Genomic DNA, 22774 nt, shown 5'->3' on the forward strand with positions numbered 1-22774 from the left:
TTCCCTTCAGTTTTTTTTCCACTCTTTATAGCTGGGACTCCTGTTAATTCTATTGATCAGGTATGTGCACTGTTCTTTGAAATTACTTTATTGAAATAACGGAAGTAATTTTCTTCTTGTATTTTCTGATTCTTATGTATTATGTGAAGAAGCTACACAGCAAATACCAGCCTTAAACATCAATTCCTTTACTGGTAACAATCCCATTCTCCCTTTATCCCATCTTTCAGTCCGGCATTGCAGACTTCTAGTGGCCTCTGGTGGTTCTTTGAAATTTGCCCACATCTGTAATTATTTCTGTGACAAAAAAGCTGCATAGCAGACAAGTACTTTCACCCTGATCCTGCCAACGTATAGCCCGTGTTTGAACGAGCAGAGTGTTATACTGCTGCTCTCATGTCTTTGTTACTAACTCAGTACAAAAGCTGCATGCGTTGTTGGACTGAGGTGTAAATCTTCAGGAAGATGCGGAGGGTTGCTAGTACTCTTTGTTAGAGAGATATAAATGTAAAATAATGCACTGGATGCTCACAAAGAGGACAAAACTTGGGTCTTCTTGACCATAGAAGTTCCCAAAAACCCAATCAACAGAGAAAAGGCTGGCTCCCCCCCAGTGTACTGTAGGATGCAGATAGTTGTTTGGTCTGTTTTTTTTTTAAAGTTACAACTATTTTAAAATGTAAGTTGACTATTCCGTAAACACTATATGCAATGACACTTTTCAGTCGTTGCTTGTGCAGTAGCATGAATCCCTCCCATTCTAAGATGTACTAATGATATCATGAAAGATTTAAACTCATCTAACCTACCCCTGTGATTAGGGATAACGAAAGCGAAGGCAGGGTTTAAGTTGAAGGGAGATCAAACTGCATGATGGGAAGACGGGCAGTGCTGGGATCCTAATCGGAATTTGGGAAACAGGAGAGAAAATATTTATAGGAGGTGATGCTGAGTTTGTGGCGGAAGCAGAGTGATGGTTCCCAGAGCTTGCTTTCTCCTGTAAATGCCACCTGAAAAAAAAGGGGAGGAAAAACATTTCCACAAGCCCATATACCATGTTGGTATGTGATGTTGTACGTTGGTTTTGACCACTTTTTCCCAAACCTGTGCTCCTCTACGGCCTTGGACGCTCTCTAGCATTTCACAACTTTGCTCACTAGCCCCATTCAGTGAAGTTTTGCCTGTTTTTGAGGTAGGCGACATTTTGCTGGTGCTCTCCTGCGCAGATGTGGAGACAGTTACCTCAGGAGCAGGGCTCAAGAACCACTCTCGATCGTCTAAACCGGTAACGCTTTAACCTAACGGGGAATTTTTTTTTTTTTTTGTTTTAACAACACGGTGCGTTACTTTTTGGGCAGAAAGTGGGGGTTTTTCTAATGGCTTGTCTCCCGTTGGGCACTAAAAAAGCTTGCCCTACTCGCCGCCATGTCGCACCCAGCTAGGGCGGCCCGCCTTCTCCCGCCTTAGCCCGGCCCCTCATGTCGGCGCAGGCGGGGAAGCGCCGCGGCACCGGCACTGCCGTTTCCCACCCCCTTCCTGCCTCTTCGCCCGTCGCCGCCGGCAGCGCTCAGGCCTTCATCGCAACGCCAGGCCGCCGCGGTGGTGAGGGCGGGCGGCAGCGAGCCGAGGAGTTGGGGCACCTGAGGCAGGCTGCGGGGAGGCGGCGAGTGCGGGGTAGGCTGGCCCGCCGGGTGGCGATTCCCAGCTCTCCGAGAGCCGGGGCGTCGAGGTACGGGGCTGCAGCCGGTCTGGCTTTGCTGGGACTCGGATCGGGTTGCTTTCGAGACCGGTCGGCTGTCTCTGTTCCGCCTGGAGATCCAGGTGTCGTTTCCCCCCGTTAGCCCGGCTGGGCAGTTAACAGTGAATCTGAGCGTGTTCTTTCTCTCTCTTCGCAGACTGAACAGGGAGCCTGCGTTGACTGGGATCCGCCTCTGGAAACCCTGGGTAGGTGGGATGAATCCAGGCCTCCCCGCCATCCCAGCCTGCTGAACAGCAAGTAATTAATACTGCTTCAGCCTGCGCTGACTTAGAGGTAAGAAACACTGTGAAACTGGCCTGCTGCTGCAGCTCCTGTGCCTTTGCTGCTCTTCAGAGCATCTTAGTCCTTCTTGGTAACATGTAGCTTCCCAGTTTGTCCCTGACTTATGTCCCACAAGCAGCTGAGGCTTTAAAAAATGAAAGGCATTACTTACACAGTTCAATAGAAGCCTGGCATTAAACAGGATAGTGTTGGCTTTTGAAAGGAAGCAGGTGAGTGTATAAAGGTTGAGCATCTGGTAAGAACCAGGACATCATGTTAGAATGGCTTTCCCTGCCCTTCCCCATATTACATGCTTTTATTTGAGACAGATTCTTTAACGGTTGAACTAAAATGAGAAATATAACTTGGATGTGGGAATACATTATCAAAACTGTGTCCTAGAGCCACTTGACAAGAATACTACTGAGTCCTCTTTTGGAATGAGGTATTTTGCCATACCTGACAGGTACGCTGGCAGTAGCTCAGTGCTGTAACGGAAAATGCTGGAGGAGAACTGGGAATTGATAAATATACTGGAAGAGTCACTGTAAAACGGGTCTGTGTGATACAGGTGGAGAAGGTTCTTTTGTGGGTTAATTGCAAATCCTCATTGTTTATAAAAGGCTGTTTGGGAGGGCACACCGATAGAGATGGCTGTCAGCAACCACAGCAGAGGAAGCTGGGTGTTTTTATCCAGGGGTGGATCACCTTTCCTCACCTTAGTACCGCAATCTGTTTATATTGGGCTGTCCTGAGTGCTTGTGCTGTTTGTGGAGGGTGATCATGGAGGAGCAGAACAGCTTGGGGGTGGTTGCTCTGGGCCGTTATGGGGTGGTGCTGGCTTGCTTTGAGGGGAAATTCCAGTCTTATGTCTCAGGCAGTGGCTGAAATGAAGATTTATACCTAAGCAGGGACTGAAGCCTGTGACTCTCAGATGAGGTGTGTTGCTGTGTGGCTTGAGATCTGGGTCCTAGGATGATCTAGTAACATTGGCATTGCTTGTCTTCAGCCCTTGTTGTGTGAGGGCACACTGAAGTGACTTGTGGAGTAGATTGCGATGGAGGTGCCTCATGTTGATGGTCTTGTGTGCTAGCTTACGTGTTGGAGTTAGTATCCACACTGTGGAAGAGGTTAAGTGGTGAGATTTGTGGCCTGCTTTCAATGTAACTCTGTCCCTTGCTGCGCTACTTATGCACTACTTCTGCACTTTCCAATTCAGCCTAAAAAATCAAAAGGACAAATTTCAGGTCAGAATGTTGTAGTCTCCAAGTTGTGACAGGCTGCAGGTGCCGCGCTTCAGAAATGTTAAAATGTTTGCCAGAACCATCTGAACAGTAAATAGGAGTTAACCTTTGGGCAGGATTGCCTTGAAAGTCGTTTTACGGTATATCTGTGCTCTCAGAGAAAAAACTCCTTAGTATGTTTGTGCCTTTACTTTTCAGTCTCTTAGGAGAAAGAGTTGTCAGCCATGTCTAATTTCCAAGGCAGTTTGTAGGGAGTTGAAATAAGATGTGTACCTTCCTAGTAGCGATGGGAAGTGATCTTCTGGGTCAAACATGGGGTCTATTTTGCTCGTCCTGTATTTGGTGGCAGTCACCTGCCAGGTCCAGGAAGCACCAATTCCCAGCCTGCATAACTACGAAAGAAGCTGCCCAGTGGCTGGTTGTTCTTAATCCTAGTGGTTAGTTATCACTAAGGTAACTTCACAACGAAAAAGTCTTTGCTAATCACTGAAGGCCTTAATAGCACAAATTGTTTTTTCTTAAAATTCTATCAAACTGTTTAACTTGATGTCTTAGTTAAATGTTGCATTAATTCATATGTTTGGGTATTGATTTCTTCAGTTAGCTGAAACAGTAACTTGTTTCTTGAGGATTTTCAATTAACATAGAAATAATGCAGCGTAAATAACTATTCCTCATCATTCAGGGATCTCCTATCTTCTCTTCAGAAAAAACACCAATTAGGTAGATGCAAGTTAAATGGCCTGGAGCTGTTAATATAAAATTAAATTGGACTTTTAATAAATCTAACTGTGACAAATACAAGAAGTAAGGCTTGTGTCTCCTCAGTGGGGAAATTGATGTGTCTGTATTTTGAAATAATTTATTGAAGTTTTGGGAGATCTTGTCTTTTGGCTTCTGTGCTTTTTAGTTATCTAGATGCTGTGGTGTTCTATAGGCTTCTTAATGTTCAAAGTGATTCCAATGTAACATTGCTTTTTTGCGTTTTTCAGTTCTTCAATTAAAGAATTGGGGGGGGCAGCTGTGAAATTGCATCCAATGTAACCAGATTCTTCCTTTTTGTAACCCTTTTAGTGTAAACAGATCGCATTGCATCATGGCGGCAGACTCTATGGAAATTGATGATGCTTTGTATAGGTAAGAATATCTGATTTTTAAGCACTGCTTTTGACTTTTCAGCAACACTTAATTTACATGCAGTAATGTGAAAGACAAGGCTTGAAAACACTCTACTGCCAATTAGGTAAAGGTGTGTGTACTTGTGCTGCTATGTCCCTCCTTCTGTAAGGCAAAAAACCCAAAGTGTTCAGCAAGTGAAATAGAACCCACTTCTTGCAAGGTTAGCAGTGAGAACTGGTTGAATTGAAGATGCAATCCATTTTTCTGTAAAACTGTTCTTTTATTGGTTTTATAAGAGGTGTTTTCTGACCAGTAAAAGGCATAGGTAATTACTGTGGAGTTGTACAAAGGTCCGATACTACCAATAATGTGTGCTTTTTGGAAGACAGGAATAATACTTCTCCTATTTGCAATATGGATTTTCTTTTTGCCTTTGTCTTGATTCCCCTTTGACAAAGTAGATATTCCTCTCTTTCTTGTGTCTTATCTTCTTTCACCTTCTTTTCGCCTTCCTTTTTAATATTATGTAATTTATCTCCTTCGTAATTTCATTTATTCCTCAGTCTTTGCCATACTTCTCTGTCTATCCTCAGACTTCAGGGTGTTGGATTTTGGGTTTTTTGCTAGATTTTTTTAAAAAATTGTTTATTTTTTTATTATTATTTTTGTTTTAATTTGTTAGCTGGGAATGGCTTGAGATCATTTGGCATGGCAATAATTCAGAGAGCTTGTACTGGAATGAATGTTATCCCTGGAAAAACGTGGTGGGATGAAAAGCTTTTTTATATTAAAGAAAAATAAATCACCTGTATGCTGAACAAACGAGGCTTCTTTTTAATTCAGTGCAATGCTTCCTGTGTTGTATGTGTCATTTTACTCTTTGGCACTAGTTTTATGAAAGTCATACTTTTCCTTGGTGGAAAAAGTCATGTTTAGAATGGTTTATTTTAATTGTATAGTTGGAAACTAAGAGTCTTTCAGAGCTCAGGATCTGACTACAAAAGCTGCTGCAACCTCTGGTTTGAAGATTTCTGATAACAGAGAAATTCTTTGGCTTGCTTGTGTCTTCAATAGACAATTCCAAAAACCTACTATCCCAAATGGGTTTTACACCAATTTAAAATTAAAACTTATTTCTCTTTTCTAAAACCTGGCACTGAAAAGCTCTGTACTAAATGTATCTCACTATTTGGATAGTGAGCGCAAACACTACATTTGATATACACTTCCTAAAGCACTATACAGTTCGGATATGTGCATGTTATGTCCTCAGTTGCTTGTTGAACGGAGGGCTGGTAAATAAACTGTGCATGTGTCACTAGTGACACACACTTATCTGCAGAACTGGGATGATAGAATAACTGAAAATATTTGAACTTTTTTGGAAACCTGTGGGAGTTCTTGACTTGCCTTCATATGCTCTTGACTTCAGTTGTACCTTGTTTTGATCTGAATTTATCTTTGCTGTAGTCGCCAGAGGTATGTTCTTGGAGACACTGCAATGCAGAAGATGGCTCAGTCCCACGTATTCCTGAGTGGTATAGGTGGTCTTGGTGTGGAGATTGGTAAGTTAAGTAACATTTATTTAAGCAGATACAAGTGTATGTAAACATACTGTCCCAGAATACTTGTAAAGCTTATTTTAGGCGTAATAAGCATGTCTGAAGTACCTGAGTGAAGTTATATGTGCATGATGCATACATGTAACATAGCAGATGCAGGAAAGATCCTGGACTTTTCTCTAGTAAGCTTTTTACTAGAACACTTCACGTTTTACTTTAAAGTGTGCTTCCATGAGGGCGGATAATCCAAGTTATTCCTTTAGGCATCAGTATCAATGAATGTAACACAGGAACAGCTATAGCGCGAATTATCCCCCGTAGGAAATGGGGGGGTGATAGGTAGGAGAACAGATGCAGTTTGGTGAAAAATTCATAACTGCCCTGGTGCAAGAGACTTGTTAACAATTTCCCTTACTCTTTATGAGCAAGACTTGTCTTGACTGGTTCTTACCTGGGTTATTGCCCTTTCAGTTGGCTTTAATGGTACTCCGCACCAGATGCCAGAACCGAGTCATGGGGTTTTGCAGTTTATTGTCATTACTGTCTCTGTAATCACGCTTGTGGGATGAACAGCTGACAAATGACAAATGTAGAGAGCCTTTTTAACCTTGCTCGTTTTATTCTGCTTTCAGTGGTGCTGTAGAATGCTTGAGCCAAATGTAAAAGAGAACAAACCCTTAAGCTGTGAAGTTCTTAGCAATGGCATACTGTTATTGTCCACCCACATAACTATTAAATTACAGATTTGCAAGAAATCTACAACAGTGCCTCTCTCTTTTTTTTTTTTTTTTTTTTCAGCCAAAAATATAATTCTGGCTGGGGTAAAGGTATGTAAAACAGTTCTGTTGTTGGGTATTCTTGGGTGAGCAGGAGAAGAAGGGACAACACTACTAGCCAGCTAATCTTAAGTTTCTGAAACTGTCTTTCAGTAGAAGGATTGCAAAACTATTAAAAGTTTTCACTCCCAGGTCCTTAAATATCTGGATGTTCTAGTGGTATGGTCTGAGTCTCACGTTAATGTCCACTGCACTCTGAAATACCTCATGTAATATTTTCGCCTGCAGCTGATCAGACATTGAATGCTTTTGTACAAAGTGGCCTTTCCTAAATGGAGTGGTATAAACTCAAAAGCCAAACTATTCAAAATATGTCATCCTATTCTGTCATCTGTCAGAAGCCTTTTGTGTAAATGTTAGAATGGTTGGGTGTTTTAATCAAGCAACTGCTTTTATGCTGCTGGGATTAATTTTATTAGAGAGAAGCCTTTTAAAACTCTTGATTCCAATTAAAAAAAAATCGTTTATAATTTTGGGAGTCCATTAATTTACAGATTGCATTTGCCCATTAATCGCGGTGTGGCAAAAATCATCCTCAGTATTTAAATGCTCTCATTATTGCAAGGTGGGAGGAAAATGCTTAATGAAATGTGTATTGTGGATGCGTTTCTGTTTCTCAAACAGTAGGAGTTCTCTTGGAATGTAAGTTGGAGGAGCTTTTTCTTATACATGACACAACTAAATCTTCTGCAGTACTAGTCCTCCAGCATTTTATGGTGGGGCTTAATCCATACTTTGGGGTGCTATGACCACATATGCTTCTTCCAGTAAATGCTTTTTACTGAACTTTCTTAGGCTCTTACAGTTCATGACACCAAGCAGTGCACAAAATGGGATTTGGGGATCAACTTCTTCATCCATGAAGACGATATTACCAGTCAAAGAAACAGGTTGGTGAAGTCTTTGAAGTGAGGGAGGACTGAACTTGACTAGGAGTTACAGTTTCATCAGCGGCAAAAATAACAGTTCATTGTCCAAGAGCTGCTAATACATATCAAATACTTGTTAAACCATTTCTCTGGAGCTACTGGCTTTGAGTATAGTGCTCAGGTATTAGGGGAAGTCTAGGTTGGGACTGGAGTTCTGTCTGAGTCAAATATTTAACTTGCCACAGTTGGGAGCTTGTAATGTAAATGTAATAGTGGGGGCCAGGGTACATTTCTTCCTTGCGCTTTTTCAGGCACCTGTTGGAGACTAGAAAACAGCCATGACACTAGGCCATCAGTGAGTCCTGTTGTATGTTGGACAGAGCTGTTTTCCTCAGACCTGTTAGGAATTTAAGTGTGAATAAATGAGCTGGTGATTGTTGCCAGGAGACTTCCTGAGGGACTCTTGTAGGGCATGTGTGGTATGAAACTCTGTATTGAAATACAATTTTGTAGATACATAAAAAACTTGCCAGTTTCTGTTCTTTCAGGGCTGAGGCCACACTTCATCGTATTGCAGAACTCAATCCATATGTCCACGTAGAAGCGTCAACTGCACCACTAGATGAAACCACAGACCTGTCTTTTCTAATGCAGTACCAGGTATGTCACTCTTAAAGCAGTTGTATGTGGTATTTTGCTCAGAGCTAACAACCTGGATTTTTTTTTTATATAAGTAGATAAAATGAAAACAAACTTTAAAGTACATTTTGAGATGATATAAAGAAAGAAGTCGTTCTTGTATTTGGACTAATGAAATGGTTGTGCTTGTCTTTTTCAAGGTTGAAATTGGTTTTGTGTTCCTAGCACTTTCTTATGACACTTATTATGGAATTTACTATGACAATAAATAGCTAAGTGAGATTGCCATACAATATTTTTTTTGTTCAAAGGTGAAGCTGTGACTGGTTTTTTGCAGCTACATATCACAGATGTTCTACATGTATTTTTGTGTGCTCTATTTCAGGCAGTAGAAACTCAGGCTATGTAATTAGAAAGGTAACGTGTGTGTGTATCTAATGAAACATAAACTCCTCTGTGGTGGAATGAGGATGTTTTCAGTTGTTCAGTCAGCTGTCCTGCCTGTGTGCATGGCTCAGTCTGAGTTGGGCACTTTTACTGCGTGGCCAGCGGTTATACCCAAGCTTACCAAGTTTCTGAATGTCCCAGCTATAATAAGCCATATATAACTGAATGGGACATGGTGCATATGCTTCGTAACCCAATACTATCCTAGACTTTAAAAGATGCTTGCAGAAATTGTATGTCTGCAATTTGATGAGCACAAATACTTGAAGCTTGTGCAGACTTCTTGGTGTTGCACTGATAAGTATCATTTGTGTTTGTTTTGCGAACTTCAGTCTTAAAATTCAGGATCTACATTTTTGCTGAGATGATCCATAACTGTATTTCTAAGTATTCTAATTAGCTTTTGAGTTTCACAGCTGCTGGGGAAAAAAAAAAAAAGAGAAATAGAGTGAGAATTTGCTGTTCCTGCTCTTGCTCATCTTGTTTCCAGAACTTGTGGAGCAGTAACCTATCTGCTCTAACGTGTAATGAGAAAACTGACTCAAGACTGCTTTCACTATTATGTGTGGGGGAAAGGAATCAGGACACCTGAGTAACTTACTGTTAGTTAATGTTAGTACTACTTTTTCCATAGCCTGAAGATGTTAATTGCTTTTGGTGTCTTATATTTATTTCTGTTCTTGTTCACAGTGTGTCATATTGACTGAAGTAAGTCTGTTGCTGCAGAAGAAGATTAATGACTTTTGTCATGCTCAGCAGCCACCTATTAAGGTAAAAGAAAAAATTAAACACATGAATGATCCATACAGTAAGCATTCTGGACCTCCAACATGTTTTATCCAGAGATGGAGACAGATAGCATGTTGATGGAGCAGTATGAGTTTTGGGAGTATGGTGCTGCTACTCTCTACGTGTGTCTGGTGTTATCTGGCTGCCAGCCCAGATAACCATAGCTTGGTTCTAAAAGAAAAAAAAAAATTAGTTCTGTTAAAGATATAGTTTTCACTGTTAACTCATAATTGTTCTGAAAGAACACGCTGAGACTGAATGTAACAGTAGTAGAAATGGCAGTATATTACTGCGTATTGGTGTGCTTCCTGGATTTTTGTGTAGGGGTTCTGAAATGCTCATGCTGGTTCCAGGCTGTCATGACTGCTGCGCTATAGTCAGTGGCCTGGGTGCACATGACAGGTTTCCACCATAGAAGTTAAACCTGCTAGCCTTGCACAAGGTTGAATGTGAGAGGTCATTCCTTAGGCTTGTGCTGTTTTAGGGGTACTGATGACTTTTACTTTCTCTTGTAGTTCATCAGTGCAGATGTATATGGAATATGTTCACGTTTGTTTTGTGACTTCGGTGATGAATTTGAAGTACTGGATACAACAGGAGAGGAGCCAAAGGAGATCTTCATTTCAAATATAACACAAGTAAGGGATAGAAGTCATTGTGCTGCTTTAATTTTTTTTTATAATGACTCGTTATTGACTGTGTGACCAAGCAGAGTGTTTCACTTCGGCAGCCTGCTAAGCAGTTGAAAATTGGCAGCGTAGCAGAGGCAAACAAACTTACTTCATTCTTCTGTCTCGATCAAAACCAGTGATAACATGCTAACATTGTAGAGCATACTGATGCCTCCTGGTCATTACTTACAATGTAATTGAGTCTTTTTTGAGAAAGAAATGAGGAGATGTAGAGAGAGAACATAGCCTTGGAGCGGGAATGGGTTAAGTGTTCTAAGGAAGCCCTGAAACAGGCATGAAAATAGCCATTTTTTATGAGAAACTGCAGCACATATAGAGGAGGACTGCTGGAATGATCAAGGGGATTGACAGCCTATTTTAAAAAAAAAAAAAAAAAAGCATTTGTTTTAACCTACCAAAGCAGACGTGACAAGAAGAGAATATTATTGCTAATGCTTTCAGTGCAGAATGTTAGAGGGGATGTCCATTTGATCTTGTATTGTTGTTATTTATAAATGGAAACGGCTTTAGCTTCTTCTCTCAACTCGTAGTCTAGACTATAACCTTACTCATCCAATAGCAAGTCTTTTGTTCTATCTCCAGTCTAGATGTAATAATAATCAAACTAGAAGGGGATAGTATAGCAAGTTGGGTTTGGTCTGAATTAAAGCTCGTGATTTGGTGATTTAGGTAGCCTGTTCTTTGGTATCTTTAAAAGGGAATGGATGACTTGATTGTTGTCTTTAATTACATAAAAGAGTACAAAGTTATGTTTCATGGCTTGTGCTGATTGCCTGCCAAGTCAAGGAATTAATATATACCTGTATATATATATCTCCTGTGATTCATAATCTGATACTTGAGTTTAGTTGTATCTTATTTCCACTCTCTGAAGCGTAAAACTGACCAGAATTACAACTCAATACCAAAACCACCATCAAGTGACTATTCCTGTCCTGTGGACAGGGTCGAGGTGGCATTTTGTCCCTAAAATCAGAGAAGAATTTTTTTCTGGTCGACTCATTTGCCATTCTCCACGCCACAGAGAATGTAGTCCACTGTAATTACATTTTATGCTACTTAACTGAAATCTTACTAATATTTGGAGCTCAGAAAGGGATGGCAGGAGATGTTACAGGCTAGGCTTGCTTGCAAATCCACTATATTACAGCCTGAGCTGTACCACAAGGTCTTCATGAGCTGTCCTCGGACTGCAGAGAGACCTCTGTGTGCATGGGAGGTTGGCATGACATCCTGTAATAGGATGAGATGTTGTCTGAGAATCCTGCAAGTGTAAGCCTGCTTGTTTGGGATCTGCTTGAAGCTGTGGCTTTCCTGTATTTAAGGATGTCCAGCTTTGTAAGCTTCCTAGCTTTCAGGAATAAGTTTGGCCTGTCCTTTTTAAGGAGATCAGATGGAAAGGAAGCATGGAGTAATAAGGACCATTCACAAGACTTTATTTCTTAATGTCTGTGAAAATTTCTTTGAACATATAGTCTATTTTTTGTTTGGAAAAAGTTGATAAATTGGCTGCTACTTCAGAACAGAACAATGAATTTGACTGCTAAGAACTAACATGCAGTTTGTTAACATGCTGAGAGCTGTAAAAGGTAAAAATGAGTGTCTGTGTTAGAAAAGACAAACTGAAAATGACTGAAAAAGTTCTCGTAGGTAACTCCCTTGTTATGTTATGGCAGAACTGAGATGCTAAAAGTGTTAGAGGCTGCAGTTTGAATAGGCAAAAAGCTATGTGTCTACGATAAAGCATGACTCCTTTACACAAGACAATTTCCTCCTTGCTAACTTTGCCATTTTTGCTTTCAGTCAAATCCTGGTATTGTCACTTGCCTTGAAAATCATCCACACAGGCTTGAAACAGGACAGTTTTTAACCTTCCGGGAAGTTAATGGAATGTCATGCTTAAATGGATCCACACACCAAATAACAGGTAAACTGTTGCTGACTCATTTGCAAAGTGTTTATTTTTTGGCCTGTTTTAGCTCACTGTAGTGTTAGTTACTGTGATCAGAGGAGTGCTGGGTTGTGCAGGCCTCCAGTGAGCTTGCACAAAAAAATTGCTTTCTGGTGCAAAGTGTTGTCTTGACTCCATTTCCATTTAGTAAAGTTTTTTCCAAACTCATCTTGCCGCTTAAGGACCAGTGGAAACTCTAAGCTAGTGGAAACTAGTTGGCAGCCTCTGAGGTTACCGTCGTTAGTTTGCCGATGAAACTGCTTTGTTTTTTGGAGGGTCCTGTAATGCCTGTGCTTCTGTCATGGTTTTGGACTGCATTAACACCAGTTTGTATGTCACTGTTTGCCTTGTAGTTTTTTGAGTGACAGTTTAAGTGTACGGGGATGCATTGACATCATGCTGTTTCTAAGCATGCTTTTGAAGTGACTCTCATGATTTATGTTGGCCCTGCTTTGGTCTACATCATGCATGTCTCAAGGCATACTACTTGGTTCCTTTTGGATGCTGGGGAACTGCCCCATTCCCAGGTCTGAATGTCTGTTTTTGTCTGGAGCAGAAGAGAGAGCTGGTGGGTGGGTGTTGTTTGTAACTGTTTTGTGGTCTGATACAAAAACAGTAGCCTTGAAACATGTGGTTGAGTCTGTTGTCTCTGAACCCTTTTGTTTTGCTAGTGCTGATGCTGTGATTAATGCTAATACTGTGTTTGGTTCCTTCCTCTTAATCATGGCCCAGCTTTTGGTTTCAGTTTTCCATGAATTAACAGTTTTTGTGCCATCTTGCTTTATCTGAATGGTGCTCCAGATGGTATGAAAGACGTGACTTAAATGCTCCAGCTGCCCTTTTTGATTGCCTGTTGTTCTAGTCACGGGGCTAAAATCCTACTCTGAGCAATATACTGGATACTGCTGTGCACAGTCTAAATAAAACTGAGAGTGATTTCAGTTTTGTTACAGAGCTGTGGTCATCAGAATTCTTGTTAAATCTGCTGCCACTTCAAAAAGCTTATAACAGATCACGTGAAACTAATACTTTAGCCTAGAAACTGGCAGAGGGGGCAGTCCTGTTAGGAGGATCAGCTGTGTTTATGCTTTCAAAGCAAGGTTGCACGCTACAAAATCACAGGGTAAAAAGCATCGGCAAAACTCCACTTTACTGTGTACAGAATTGTAGTATCCACTGACAATTTTAATTATTAGTCACTGTTTATTCTCTTCTCTCTTCAGTGGTGTCACCTTATTCCTTCAGCATTGGTGATACATCAGATATGGAGCCTTACTTACATGGAGGCATAGCTGTCCAAGTGAAGACACCCAAGATGTTTTACTTTGTGAGTGTGCTTGACGTAACCAGATTCTTGAGTTTTAATGGTCTGAGCACTGGAAGCAGAGTTCAGCAGATGTATCATTTGGTTACCTGTGATTTGGGTTTGCACTAATTATATTTGGTAAGAATAGTGATAGTGATGTACTACACCATAGAGATTAGGAAATATTTTGAAGTTACCTGCCAGTGTAGAGGAAAAAAAAAATTATGGGCAGCCTATCCCTGTAGTGCTGGCCACTCCATGAAGGTCCATGAATATGTGGTTTCTTGGGGGCCTTCTGAGAAGACAGTTGCGCGAGTTTCTGTAAGAGGAGTTGCAAACTACATGGTGCTGTGTGCCTTTTTGGGCCCGCAGAAAGTAGAACCATGTCTGCCTTCAAACAGTCTTCTAAAGAGCTGGGAGTAAGGACCAGCTGCTTCTGATATGAGAATGCACAGCTTGGTATCTTGTCTCTGTGAAGCAGTAGCTTCCTGTTCTTCCTGAGTGGGGAAGTTCTACAAGCAAGCAGCCAGCTGCCTATAAAATCTCTGGTAACCAACCTCAGAGCAGTTTAAGAGATGGGTCTTGCCACTAGGATGTGAAACATCTCTGACTATTTTTGATTGACAAAACTTGCAGTAGATTATTATTTTATGCATCTTTTGTGGCATTAATAACAGAGAGAGTAATAGTAGTGCTAGTAACAGAGGATATTTAGTTCTTAATCTCTCCATGAAGAGTATTGATTTGTCAGGTAGGAGTGACTGTTGTGTTCTTAAGTGTGTGTGTTGTTCTCATGAATTCTGTTTTTCCAGGAACGGTTGGAGAAGCAGATAACAAACCCATTATGCCTTGTTGCGGATTTTAGCAAGCCTGAGGTATGTGGGGATTTGGGCGTAAGTGTTTTAATGTTAAAACTACATGGAATATAATCTGCAGCTTTATGTGTAGAACAATATAATTTCTGAACTCTATTCTGTAGTAGTTAAATATGAGTTTAAAGTATGAAATAAGTGATGCATCAGTTTGTGTGGTCATATACAGTATGGTTTAGATCACTGTAGTGGCTTGTTATCCATGATTTGCACCGAGTATATTGTAAATGCATAGCTCAACCACCTCTGCTGTTTAAAATCTTGGTGTATGATAAGTCTTTAATTCATGGGAGTGTAAATTTTGCAAGTGACACAACGATTTTTCCTGTATTTACCAATGTTTGGTTGATAAAAATGGCATCAAAGCTAGGATAATCAGAAAAAGGTGATCATTGGTTGGTTGGAAACTGGAGTTAACAATGTAAGAATATTTTTTTTCGTTTGAAAAAATGATTCAGAGGTGTTTGTTTTTAAAAAAAAAAAAAACAAACCAAACCACAACAAAACCCTGTGAGGAAGCTAGCAGTATTTGCCTCTAACACAATTTTAGTTAAGTATTATGGACATGCAAGGCATGTAAGTCTTGGGCTCATTAAAATCTTAACCTAAAAAATGTTGATCTAATGACTTTTTGTTTGATAATGTAAGAACTGACTTACCTGTTCAGGTTTTCTAATTTTGACCCTTAATGCTGGGCTTTGCTATTGATGTTTGGCAAAATGCAGTGCATTCTAGTGTCTAGTTAAAGAAGATTACTGCATTTTTCCAATTTCAGCATTAAATTCTTTTGGGGACTTTTTAGTTGGACTTAGTTGAAGTGGGTGCTCAATGTGTGTGAAGGGTATCGCATTACTACCGAGTCATACCTCATAATCCCACTTTGTAAAAATGTTAGTGTAAGGTATTTCAAATTCACTTTTTAAAGCTATTTAAAAACTTTTTTGGAGTCGTGTGGTTCAGAGACAAGGAAGTAAAATGTTAACAGAAGAGTTCAAATAGTTGCTTTTTTTTTCTTTCCATTTTCTTGACTTTATAACTCATCAACAGCTACTGTTGTCTTCACAGGCACCTTTGCAGATCCACGTTGCCATGCTTGCCTTGAACCGCTTCCAGGAGAACTTTGGTCGCGGACCAAACATTGGGTAATGCAGCAGTTTTGTGTTTGCTAAGCTTTGAATCACACTGTCGCAGATGAAGGTGTTTGACATGGTTATGATTTAGTCAATTCAAAATTTATTAATAGGATGAGTTAAATCAAAGGTTGAATTTTAGTAGCACTCGATTGACAATTTAAAGATTTACAAGTAATTCAGTAAAATATATTATGATCAAAACAGCAACTTAATTACAGATTGAAACATGACAAGATTCACGCTAACTTATGATAAGGTATCTTAAATTGAAGTGTATAGATATATATATGTAAACATAAAACATAGAGGTACAAACAGAAATATTTGGGCCCAGTGATATATGCCACCCACACTCATACAGGCAAATGTGTATATTTAAACACATGTATAAGTAGAGAGGTGGATGAAATAAGCTAGCTTAGAGTTAAAATTTCCCTCTTTGAGTTTGGAGTAAATACTCACAATGCATCAGCATCCTCAAAAGGCAATAGTTGAGACTTGAGAAGGCTGGCTTTGCCCTGGCCTTCTGTCAGTGGACGATTCTCGAGAGGTTTGTGCCTGAGAGGCATCCCAGCTCAAGGGAGATGCTGGTCACAGCCTGCTGTGATCCAGGAGAGATCAAAGGGTCTCACTTACAATCACTATTTATAGGATCCAAGATAATTGACTTCTGTCAGGTACTTTTCCACTTTGACCCAGCTTGGATGGCGAAATATTCTGGTACTTTCCACCACTTGTGCAGACTCAGAACTTTTCTGGCATCTCCCCCTTTTGGGCCACAGCTTACGTTACAGGAGCACCAGGTTGTCATGAGCTGATTTATTATCATTATTGTTCCCAAGCAATAAGGGAGCAAGAATGTCATGGTTCAAGCCCAGATGTACCAGGCCATTCCCATTACCAAAGAAGCAAGAACCAGGCACATTAAGGGGGCACCTTAACGCTCTGGCCTGCTGCTCAGGTATGTGGCCCAGAAAAGGGGGGAGAAATTGCACCAAGTACTGAGCGGCTTAAGAGAGGGGGGTTGCACCACCACACAGACATGTCTCTCCTCTTATTGTAGTTACTGGTCTGATGTGCAGCAGGGTACATTGTCTTTCCAGTACTTAATAGATGACATAGAAATGAAGAGTTGAAATCTAGATGAAAAATGTTACCTAATGCATGTCTGGGTTTGTAACAGGGCTTTCCCAATATAGTAATGGCACTTTCTGGATCCAGGTAGACAGAAAATGCACCTGGAGGAAGTTTTTTCATATTGTGGGATTAATATGGAAAAGTTGTTTCAGTGATTCCTGAATTAGCCTGTAGCTTATGGATTTAAAAAAACAAAAGGCCTGAAGGATTTGGTTTTCAGTATTTTTTTTCACCTGTAGTTCCTGATGTGCGTAATTTTGAATTAGACGAGAAAAAACTACTTGCAAAGTATAAATCTTAGGCCTGGAGTTGCACCTGGGCTTCTCCACTGAGACTTCTGTTCTTGAGCTAACCATAACATAGAAATGCATCTTTAATGCTCACTGTTAAAGCCAATATAAATTTCCAAACTCTTCCCACTGCATCCAGTGTTTTTTTCTCCATTGACTGTGTTTCTGGAAGGACTGTGGAATGTTTAAGTGATCATTATTGTTTCTACCCTGGTGTCTAGATGCCTTCAAGATGCTGAGGAAATGCTGAAAATAGCCATGTCTATAAGTGAAACACTGGAAAACAAAGTGAGTAAGGAATCATTATTATTATAAGTCATTTTTGATGCGCTCGTTTACTTGCCTAAAGGTCATGCTTTAGTTGTTGGTCTTTGTTCTGGTCTTTGTATCCATCTTTAGATGGATCAGCTGGCCTTCTGAAGTCCACGTGAGGAGACAGAATGGTGTTTCAGCATGGGTTCAACCGAATGTTCATCTGACATGAAGGCTGAATCCTGTGACTATATGAATCCATCTTTTAGATAAATGCATATTACAAGTACAGGGTATACAGTGGATCTGTTGTGGCTGGAAACCTTTTTGCTAGTCAGAGTGAAATAATTTGTCTTTTACAGAAGAACAATAATCTATGAGACTGTCAAGCACTGACTTGCTCGATTGAAGGGATAAATCTGTTGTTATTATGTCTTATTTTTCAGCCTCAAGTGAATGGACATGTAGTGAAATGGCTGTCTAGGACTGCTCAGGGATTTCTAGCTCCTCTGGCTGCAGCAGTGGGTGGTGTTGCTAGCCAGGAAGTCCTGAAAGCAGTAACAGGAAAATTTTCTCCGTTGCAGCAGTGGGTAAGGCTGTCTTTGGTTTTGGATCTTTATTTTGACAGTGATGTTATGAATATGTAAATGCTGTATGATCAAAATAGCCTGAACAGGGGAAGAAAAAAAAAAAAGACTTGAGAATGAATTTAGGAAAAAATAGAATGGTTTTATGTGTAGAGGAAAAATGCAGCCAGTTTTAGTTAAAATTTTTGTATTTGGGGTTCAGACATCACATTCTTTTTTCCCCACAAGCAAGGAGAGCATTGGCCTGTCAGTGCATGGCTGCAAAGGTGTGATATAGTCCAGATGCCAGTTTAAGCTACTGTACATAAGAGCAGTGTTTTCAGACTCTCAGGATATGTCTCATAATAAAGTTAGATTAAAAAACTTCACAGTCTAATTTGGGGCTGGGGCGGTAACATGCCTGTCAGAAGTCAAAAGTTTGCAGCTCACGTTTCAGTGAGCCTTTTTTCCCCTCTGTGTCCAGGTGCTTTTTCCTGTCCACTAAAATTATAAAGTACACTGTAGGGAGCTGAATGCTGTATAGCCTTCCACTGACAGTAAAAACTTTGTGCTTCTGAATTTTTAGACTCTGTACATAGAAAATATTTACTTTGGTTTTTAAATGAAAATAACAGGAATATTTTTCACAGGTTTTTATTGTTTTGTTTTGGTTTTTTTATTTTTTACAGCTATATATAGATATGTTGGACATTGTAACACCTCTAGAAAAGATGGGCTCTGAAGAATTTCTGCCACGGTAAATATAACTATCTGCTGTTTTATGTACTGTTCACATCTGAGTCGAAAGCAGGCACAGATGATGTCTTTTAAAGTTAGTTCATTGCCATTTGCTGGAGGGACAGGTTTGGGGTTGAGAATGTGTGTCCTATTTGAGCATGGGAGGAATAGGCACTACAGGGGACTTGGTCTGATTTTCTTAGTACACGTCAAAGTGCAGTTTGGCATCTGTGATACTACCATGATAAATGGCAACTTACTCGTCTTTTGTTTTTTTTCCCCTATGCCTACATAGGGGAGATAGGTACGATGCCTTGAGGGCTTGTATTGGAGACACTCTGTGCCAGAAGCTGCATGATTTGAACGTTTTCTTGGTGAGTATGGCTGACACTGTTACCCTTTTTGCAAAGGCTTTGTCAATACAGCAAACATCCACTGTGTTCAAAATAATGAGAGCGGCCCTGATGATGTGTGCCACTACAGAATAAATGATCCACAATTGTAATGGGACTTGTCTACTATACTTGTCCTCGTGGTTTTCACTTATCTTTCTGACTCTAAAAATGTTATTTTCTTTAGGTTGGCTGTGGAGCGATAGGCTGTGAAATGCTAAAAAACTTTGCACTTCTTGGTGTCGGTACTGGGCAGGACAAAGGATTAGTAAGTCATCTGTAAACCTCACTTATTAAAAAGTAATGTAATGAGGAATAATTAAATAATTAGACTACTTTAAAATGTTAAAAGTCTAAGCCTTATTTCAGGTTGATCTCTGCGTAGAGGATAAAATGGCCTCAGCACAGAGTGGAAGTAGTGTGCAATTAGAAGCAGAACACATTTGGAGCAGTCTTGCTGTATTTTGATTTTTAAAACAAATTTCAATTAGTCAATATAGGCAGAACTGTTAACCACAGTGGTTGCCAACAGGAGTGCTTTGTTTTGACAAGTTTCTGTAGAGATTTCATCAAGATTATTGCTCAGTGCTACACTTAAATTGTAACTTCAGCTGTTGCTTTTGCCCCTTCTGACTTAGGTTACAATTACAGATCCAGACTTGATAGAAAAATCCAACCTGAACAGGCAGTTTCTTTTTCGACCTCATCACATACAGGTAGGCTTTCTTTTTCAATAAACTTTCTGGATTATTGTTCTGTTTCCCTGTCCTGTGTCCCCACTGAGAGCTGAACTTGTGAGTGTATGTACTTCTGTCCATTACAGCCTTTAAGTCTTTTCTGAAGTCCAGTATCTTTTAAAACAGTACCTAGAACCATGTTGGCATCCCACTTAGCACTAGTATCGGTTGAGTAAAATTGGTTGGTCTGATAATAATTTGTACTGGTGTCTTTGACTAATGATATCTCTCGAACTTAAGAATTGGGTGAGGAATGCTGTGTTGCATAAGAAGCTGCCATGGGTTAATATGCCAGAAATGCTTTTTCCATTTATGTGGAAATATAGCATTGAAATTCAGGGAGAATAAAACAGAACAACAAAAAATAGACAGCACTGGCAGAAGTGTTCTTAATAGAAGAACTACTGCTAATGGCGCTTGACCAAAGTTGCTATCTTATGACTTAATTCAGTCTTCATTAAGCTGGTAAATAGCATGGTAGAAACCCATGTACGTTCAGTAAATGTGTGATACAGAAACTGTTAATTCCGTAGAAGCAGAGAGAATATCCCTGTACTTGCAAACAGCACAAAATAAAAGGTAGCTCCAATCTTGACAGCAGTGGGGAAAAGGCATTCCCTTGCCCAAAATCCAGCGGCTGGGTTTTCTGCCTCCTGTTCACATCTAGTAAATCTGGGAGCAAATTACATTTTGGATGGACAGATAAATGGAAGGTGAACTCTGCAAGCTTTCAGAAGCCACACTGTCTTGAGTTCCACTGTTCTAAGAGCTGATCCCTAGATAATTGAAGCTAGTATAGTTAGAAGTGTCAGGTGGGTTAAGAACTGTATTTCACTTTAGCTTCAGAAATTGGCATTGTGTGGAATGCCTTGCAGTAATGTGATTATTCACAGGTGTTTGATGTCTATGCTGCATAGACGTAGTCACAGTAACTATGGGGTTTATCCTCTGACAGTCATGGACTGCTCCTTTCTCCTGGCATTTTGTGAGCATTGAGAAGCAGCACGTGGCATCAGTTTCAGTTACTCGATACACTTCTGCACCACTTACGCACTTTCACCTTGTGGTCTCTGATGAACTACTTTAAACTCAAAATAAAACTAGATTAATACAATATTTATTAGTGAGGGAGGTATATGATTAAAGAATTTCCTTTGTTGTATGTTTTGCATACTACCATTTCTGTCAGTGAATTGTTGTCTGATCAGCAAATGAAGTCAGTACTTCTGTGTTCCAGATGTTCTTTATCTGAATATTGTTGAGATATATATATATATATATATGTATTTATACTTTCAGAAACCTAAAAGCTATACTGCAGCAGAAGCAACCCTGAACATCAATCCTTACTTAAAGATTGACTCGTATATTAATAAAGTTTGTCCAGCCACTGAGAACACTTACAGCGATGAATTCTATACCAAGCAGGATGTGATTGTGACCGCTTTGGACAATGTTGAGGCAAGGAGATACATTGATAGGTAGGTTGTGGAAAGGAAGCGAGGGCTGCTTTTCACACTTATGTGAACTCTGCTTTTCTATTCTTAATCTTCCTGGTCTGCAACTGCTTATAAGATCTGATAGCAAATTGCACAGATTTATCTTTCTCCTTTATAGGGATGCTGGCTGCGGGGAGGAAGGGGTTTATACTCATGGTGGAAACCAATTCTGCTGTTGTGTGGCTGCTACTGTTCACATAGCAGAGAGCAGTGAGGGAGAGAATACTGTGGCAGTCTTACAGTTGAGTTATTTATGTGTAAGAATATGTATTTAAATTTATAAGTAGGGACATTTATATTTAAAAAGAATTACTAATGCTCCTAATCCAGGTAGGCTCAGGTTTATGGTATCCAGATCTAAGTTGAAATAGCTCTTCTTATTTAATCTTTTGTTTTCCTGAGTTTGGTGCAAGCTTTCCACTCTTCTGAAAGTGCCTAGAGTCAATTCTCATTATGCTCTGGTAATTTCTGCAAGGCAAGAGTGTAGTGATTACACCGTATTCTGATAGTCTGTGTCTTTCCATGTCAGTCGTTGTGTAGCAAACCTGCGTCCTCTTATAGACTCTGGAACTATGGGAACAAAAGGACACACGGAAGTTATTGTGCCCCATCTGACAGAGTCCTACAATAGTCATGTAAGTGTTTTAAGAGCATCGCTTACCTTCTGTAGCTAGTTTCATAAAGCCCTCTGATTCTTTAATTGTTTATGTATCTGTCTAAAATAAGTGGCCTGTTTGAGTTGCTGTAGATCAGTACTATTAGGAAATAATTACTTCCTTGGTTTCTGAAAAAAGCTCACAGGAAATAAAATTTGAGCAGACTGGAGATACCATGTCTGCTACCTAGCTGATGATTACACCTAGGCCAATAATTACGAGCAACTACTATATAAATCATGAAACACAAGCTTTGGAAAAAGTCCTAATTCTGAAGTGCTTCCAAGGGACTAAATTATTTTTTTTTTCTCCTTGAAAACTCCCTTCTAAAGCATCCCTTGCAATGCTACGGGCTTGCAGGGGAGTGGCTGGAAAGATGCCTGATATAAAAGGACCTCGGGGTGCTGGTCAACAGCCAGCTGAATACGAGCCAGCAGTGTGCCCAGGTGGCCAAGAAGGCCAACAGCATCCTGGCTTGTATCAGAAATGGTGTGGCCGGCAGGACTAGGGGAGAGATTGTCCCCCTGTACTCAGCACTGGTGAGGCTGCACCTCGAGTGCTGGGTTCAGTTTTGGGCCCCTCACTACAAGAAGGACATGGAGGTGCTGGAGCGTGTCCAGAGAAGGGCAACGAAGCTGGTGAAGGGTCTAGAGCACAGGTGTGATGGGGAGTGGCTGAGGGAACTGGGGTTGTTTAGCCTGGAGAAGAGGAGGCTGAGGGGAGACCTTATGGCTCTCTGCAGCTACCTGAAAGGAGGTTGTAGCCAGGTGGGTGTTGGTCTCTTCTCCCCAGTAACAAGTGATAGGACAAGAGGAAATGGCCTCAAGTTGCACCAGGGGAGGTTTAGATTGGATGCCAGGAAAAATTTCTTCATGGAAGGGGTTGTCAAGCACTGGAACAGGCTGCCCAGGGAAGTGGTTGAGTCACCATCCCTGGAGGTATTTAAAAGCCATGTAGATGTGGTGCTTAGGGACATGGTTTAGTGGTGGACTTGATGATCTTAAAGGTTTTTTCCGATGAAAATGATT

At 40.4% G+C, this 22774-nt stretch overlaps 1 protein-coding gene across 3 annotated transcripts in view; it reads left to right on the forward strand.

Annotated features, from left to right (window-relative positions):
- The first annotated feature begins 1480 nt into the window (after nt 1-1480).
- The window catches only part of UBA6 (ubiquitin like modifier activating enzyme 6), a 32895-nt gene continuing 11601 nt past the window's right edge, over nt 1481-22774 (forward strand). Inside the window, exons 1-21 of one of the 3 annotated variants that reach the window (XM_054824737.1) lie at nt 1481-1602; nt 1896-2032; nt 4339-4401; nt 5854-5948; nt 6744-6772; nt 7577-7671; nt 8199-8310; nt 9427-9507; nt 10041-10163; nt 12021-12144; nt 13392-13495; nt 14287-14349; nt 15412-15488; nt 17128-17194; nt 17605-17748; nt 18414-18481; nt 18758-18836; nt 19042-19122; nt 19493-19570; nt 20891-21072; nt 21620-21725. In XM_054824737.1, coding sequence (XP_054680712.1) covers nt 4361-4401; nt 5854-5948; nt 6744-6772; nt 7577-7671; nt 8199-8310; nt 9427-9507; nt 10041-10163; nt 12021-12144; nt 13392-13495; nt 14287-14349; nt 15412-15488; nt 17128-17194; nt 17605-17748; nt 18414-18481; nt 18758-18836; nt 19042-19122; nt 19493-19570; nt 20891-21072; nt 21620-21725 — 1749 coding nt within the window. In that variant the 5' untranslated portion in view covers nt 1481-1602; nt 1896-2032; nt 4339-4360. Of the gene's footprint in view, nt 1730-1895; nt 2033-4338; nt 4402-5853; nt 5949-6743; nt 6773-7576; nt 7672-8198; nt 8311-9426; nt 9508-10040; nt 10164-12020; nt 12145-13391; nt 13496-14286; nt 14350-15411; nt 15489-17127; nt 17195-17604; nt 17749-18413; nt 18482-18757; nt 18837-19041; nt 19123-19492; nt 19571-20890; nt 21073-21619; nt 21726-22774 lie in introns of all 3 variants that reach the window. The other 2 variants (XM_054824738.1, XM_054824739.1) reach the window with 2 other exon arrangements.

This window comes from Grus americana, chromosome 4 (genome assembly GCF_028858705.1).
Source record: "Grus americana isolate bGruAme1 chromosome 4, bGruAme1.mat, whole genome shotgun sequence".
NCBI lineage: Eukaryota > Metazoa > Chordata > Aves > Gruiformes > Gruidae > Grus > Grus americana.